This window comes from Thunnus albacares, chromosome 19 (assembly GCF_914725855.1).
Source record: "Thunnus albacares chromosome 19, fThuAlb1.1, whole genome shotgun sequence".
Classification (NCBI taxonomy): Eukaryota; Metazoa; Chordata; class Actinopteri; order Scombriformes; family Scombridae; genus Thunnus; species Thunnus albacares.
The window spans coordinates 17,713,943-17,719,557 of record NC_058124.1 but is presented as its reverse complement, the minus strand read 5'-3'; the positions used below and the strand labels follow the sequence as shown (position 1 = coordinate 17,719,557).

General features: G+C 38.0%; 1 protein-coding gene across 1 annotated transcript; it reads left to right on the top strand.

The window, feature by feature from the left end:
- The first annotated feature begins 1,427 nt into the window (after positions 1 to 1,427).
- Positions 1,428 to 4,845, top strand: hax1 (HCLS1 associated protein X-1). The gene is made up of 7 exons (XM_044336535.1): positions 1,428 to 1,623; positions 2,755 to 3,008; positions 3,221 to 3,447; positions 3,573 to 3,636; positions 3,734 to 3,867; positions 4,138 to 4,255; positions 4,379 to 4,845. Exons 1-7 carry the CDS (start codon positions 1,559 to 1,561, stop codon positions 4,450 to 4,452), a joined length of 936 nt encoding a protein of 311 aa, XP_044192470.1. The 5' UTR covers positions 1,428 to 1,558; the 3' UTR covers positions 4,453 to 4,845.
- The last annotated feature ends 770 nt before the right edge of the window (positions 4,846 to 5,615 follow it).

The following is a 5,615-nucleotide window of genomic DNA, read 5'->3' as shown; positions in this document are numbered from 1 at the left end:
CATTCAGAGGGAAATATTGTACTTTTTAATCAACCAGATTTATTTTAGCAGTTTGTTACTCTGCAGATTAAGATTTTGAAATATAAATATTGTTATACTATGAATAAAATCACTAACTGTATATAAATTGTTTAAAACATTATTAAAACATTAAAATGCTTCTTACATGTTAATGCATGTAATTCAATAACATAATGTATAAAAATCAACTGTAATTGGCTATTTTGCCTCCATAATGAGTCATTTTACTTTTAATATTTCAAGTGTCAAAACAAAAATGCTCTTTAAAGATTTGAATGCAGATTGCACTTTTACTTGTAACGCATCTTAACACTGATATTTTCAATTAGTGAATAATTAAAGTATTTGAGTACTATTTTCACCACTGCTGATAAGCTTTAGGGCACAGGCTTCATCGCATTGTGTATCCCAGGGTGACTAATTAGCATTCAAACGGATGTTTAGAAAACAGATGAGCCCTAATTGGCGACAAATATGACTTATACAGATAGACGCTCGAGTTACAAATCAAAACACCCAGTTTAACCCATTTTGTCACTCACAATGATCTGTATCTCACAAACACACACACACACACACACACACACACACACACAAATCTGCATTAAACAGTGCACAGTGCACACGCCGCTGTTGAGATTTCATCAATGAAATCACCAAACGGCGTAGATGACCGTTTAAACCGCAGTTTACACATGTTGGACTGACTGACGTCACAGTCCGTGTTGGAATGTTTCGCCCTGAACGTTCCAGACTCTGGGATGGAACGACGTTGCTAGGAAACAGCAGATCGCTTTCACTTAGCAAACACTACAACAGGCAGCGGTGGAAGAAGTGGATCCTTTTATTAAAAGTTACACTTTACAAAAAGTGTTTCATTACAAGTAAAAATGCAGAAATATTACGGGCAAAATGTAGCCTACTTGAACTCAAAAATGCCCGTTCACATATATTATTCCATTATTAAGTGTTTCATTTCAATATAGTAGTTTGTCCAGGCAGAACTGATTACTGAATCATGTTTAACTGTTGAGCCATTTAATCATTAACAATGTATCATATTTTATACAGCATTATATAGCTTTACGATAAATGTAATGAAGAAAAAGTACAATATTCCCTCTAAAATGTTGCGGAGTACAGAATAGTTGTAGCACAAAATGGAAGTACTGAAGTGATGTAGATGTATCTCAAATTGTTACTTTAGCACAGAAGGGTTGACTAAATGTATTTACTTTCAACCACTGACAACAATTGACACCCATGAACGTCTCAGTTTTTCAGACATGAACATTTCAGACAAAAGTTTTCTAACTGTTTGGCAGGTGTATTATAACGTGCTGTTGTTTTTGCTGCGCGTTTCCTGTGTTCACTACGGTAACAGCATTACGACAGCTTGCGTCATTCCGAAACCGAAACATCGAGCACTTTACGACACTGTTGACAACTGTGACTGTCCTTTTTCTCTCCAGTGTGTCTTTTGCTGCGCGTATATTTTTTGTTATGATTTAGTTTTTTTCACTAAAGCTGTGGGTAAATGAGTGTTTTTGATTTATTTCGCGGGTTCTTCGGAGTACCCGGAGGTCATTACCGAGGTCGAAGGTAAGTTTATGAATTGAAGAGAAGAAGCAACTGTCGGGTAGCTAACCTGAAGCTAGCATAAGTCCTTTAACTTGTATCGGATAATGAAACTTCTTAAAGCATCTTCAGCTCTCTCAAGGACAAGATTAAGAGTTTCTGTGCCAGGAAACAACAGGGGTCTAAGCGAGTGGTATCTATAGTCTGCTAATTTACGAGATTTAGGCTAGAAGCCGATTAATACACCTGATTAACTACTTTAAAGTCTATAATTATGAAGAGTTGACATCACAGGCAATGATATATAGCGTATCTAATGCACATAAATAACATTAATACTCACCTTTTTTACTAAGTAATCCTTAAAATACCAATACAGCAATGTAAAATTACTCCAAGTAGAAGTCCTGTATGAAAACTCCTACTTAAGTAAAAGTACATAAAATGTACATAAAGTATTAAAGTGAAAGTAGTCGTTTCGTCGATATAGAACTATTTATGACATTACATTATTAATACTGAAGCATCAGTGTGTAAGCAGCATGTTACTGTTGTAGCTGCTGGAGGAGGAGCTAGTGTGAAGTACTTTATATACAGTCAACTAGTTTAGTCCTGTGGTTCCCAACCACTGGGGTCGGGCCCTCCAAAGGGTCACCAGATAAGTCTTAGGGGTCGTGAGACGATTAATGGGAGAGGAAAGAAGAAAAAACAAAGTTCTGATACACAAATCTGTTTTCAGTTTTTTTTTTCTCTAATCTTTGATTTTTGTTGAAATATTGGGTCATTTGAATATTTATTGAAATGAAACCATGTGAGAAGTTTAGGTGGAAAAATCACTATTTGGTGGAGCTGTTAACAACTCAGACATCTGAAATGTGACCCCGACAACACACTGCTTTTTGTAAGATGTCAAAAGCGAAAAAAGGTTGGAAACCACTGGTTTCATCTTTAACAATTTGCTGTATTTTAAAAGCTTGTTATATTATCCATCGTGTCAAATCTTCATCTGAAAAGTAACTAAAGCTGTCAAATAAATGTAGTGGAGTGGAAGTATAAGTAGCATTAAATGAAAATACAGTACAAGTACCTTAAAAATGTACTTAAGTACAGTACTTAAGTTAAGGTACTTAGTTACTTTCCACCACTGTGTATCAGGGACCCCTTCTTCGATGCCATGACCCATGATGACGACGAGGATGATGATGATGATGAGGATGGATTTGACTATGATGGCTTTCGGGGGGATCAGCAGGACCCCTTTGACAGCACCTGGAGATTTGGCTTCAGCTTCGGCCCCGATGGGATGAGGATCCAGGAGCCTCCGGCGTTTGGCCACGTTCTCAGGGAGATGGAGGAGATATTCTCCCAGCTGGGCCGCTGGGACAGACAGCAAGAGTCTGGATACTTTGGTATAAAAACTCAGTACACACATGATCCAGTCCTTTACAATTTCAATATGAAGCATCTCTTTACTAGCTTGTACTTAAAAATGACTACACATGTTGGAATTATTATGTTAATAGTGAGTATGATCACAAAAATCTAATTATAAAAGGAAACACTTTGGATTTGAAAGCGATTCCCGGCTGTAAATACAGACTGTGTCTCCCTCCCGTTCTAGATGTTCCCAGTATCATGCCACCACCAACACCACCACCACCACCTCAGGACAGACCAGAGAAAGGTGGAGGGAACCCCCTGCGAGACTTTATGCTGAAATCCCCTCACAGCGACCAGCCAGGGCCCCAAACAGGGCCGTCTAGAGAGCCCAGAAATGATGGCTGCCCTTCTTATGAGTCACCAGAGTTCCCCAGCTCACCGTTTCATGGCTGGACCCCTTTTTCAAAGGTAATGAAAAAGTTAGCAGCTACTTGCATTTCTCTGTTGTTATTTAGATCCAATGGCAACATGAAGTTATAGTGTTTATTGTTATGTATCAACTATTCTTAGATGTTCTTATGTTGTCTCAACAGTTTAATGATATTTGGAGACGAGAGTCACAGAAACCTCCAGAGGACGAGCGCAAAGAAGACAGAGGTAGGTGATGTTTTTATTTAATCCTCCAGTTAAAGAAAGGAAGTTTGTGCTTTTGCCTCGAGTTTCAACAGATTTCTCGCCCCCCCAACCTCTCCAGATCTGGACTCAGCAGTGTCTTCTGGTGGTTTGGATCAGATTCTGTCGCCACCTGCTGGCCAGGCACCGAGCCAGCCCAGGACCCGATCCTTCTTCCAGTCAGTCACTGTCACTAAGGTGGTGAAACCTGACGGGGTGAGAGATACAGTTTATCTTCATTTTATTATTAATTTTATATGAATACACTTTTCAAAGCAGATTTCCAAGTGTTTCATGGACAATTTTTTTTTAGTCCAGTGTGTGGAACATGACAGAAATGACACATTCTAGAAAAGGCCATGAATATAGTAATCTGACGCAATATCAGTGCACAAATTAATTAAATGTTTATTTCTTCTACTGCAATCCTATTTTATGTTTTGACTTGTTGTGAGTTGATGATTCGTCTGTTTTGATGTCTGACAGTCTGTAGAAGAGAGGCGCACAGTCAGAGACGGCCAAGGCAACGAGGAGACAACAGTGACCCGTTCAGGTCCTACGAGCCTGAATGGAGCAAACCATCAACCTGAGCCTATCCTACCAGGTCGGTTTATACACAGTGGGTGTTTCTAAACTGTCTTACAGGTTGTTAGAGTATTTTTTTTTACTTTGACCAACATAATAGCTCGATCTAGTTCTCATGCAGTTTTTCTTGTTTTTATTCCAGGTGATCAACGCCCCTTTTTGGACATGCGGGATGATGACTCATTATTCTCCAAGTTCTTCGGAGGGTTTAAATAACATGTTAAGCAAATGAAGTATACTCTCTGGACTGCTTTAACTATAGCAAACGTTACCTGAAAACATTTCTTTAGAGCTGTGAGTTCTATTTCACATCCTATGTATGTTTTTAAAGGATCTGAACTCTAAACTCTGAACTTTATACTGCTTCTCTATAGATGGACAAACTGGTTGCATGAGCGACATTTGCCAAAAATGTGTTGAATTATGGATTCCAACTGACCACGTAGACTAGAAGCTGCCAATCCCGATGACTAGTGATCTTGACAAATCGAGACACAAGGCACCAAACAAATCCACAGTTACATATTTTATTTTTGTATCGTCCTGTAGACAAATCTATACAGATGTGAGTGTGTGTGATGAATCAAATAAAGAATCTTAATATATTTACTTTGTTGTTGTTTCCCTGTTATTCTTAGTTTAGTTGATTTAGGTTTACCAGCTCTGATGTCATTTAGCCACAGCTAATGAGCCAAAAACTGTTGTATTGGATATTTATTTTACTGAATGTAAGTTAATGCTGTGGTTTCAGGAACTAGCAAACACTGCAGTCAACAACTGAGTAAAACAGTGAAAACTTAACACTGGATGTGTGTTCTGTGTTAATGCTTTTGTCTCTAAAATTGTAGATTTTGGGTTGTACTTGCAAAAACTATCTTTAACAATAAAAATCAATTTTTATAAGACTCCTGGATTGTGAGTTGTGAATAATATAAATTGCAATGCATACATTTCAAATAAGAGGATGCATATATTGCAGTTAATGATAATGTGATCCATTATTTAATGTTAATTTGTGCTAAAAAACCAGCAGAAAATGAACTGGTTTTGGTCTTCTGGAAGCTGAGAGAACTGAAACAAAGCTATTTGGACAGAGCATAAGCAAAGGATGGACTTTTTAGAGGAATTTAAAATACAACCTTCCTAAACCAGAAGTTTATTATATACTTTCTTCGACTCAGCTGTGAGGAATTACTGTTCTGTCAGGAATTTCTGAGATTAGATACCGGCGAACTGAAGTGAAATAAAGCAGCACTGTTAAAAGTCCAAATTCAGCTTGTTCTCACATCACATCTTTGCATGCCATCCTGGTCACAGCAAGCCTGTAATCTCTCCTCTTGAAATCAAACATAATCAGGTCTCCATTCTCCATCTCTCCA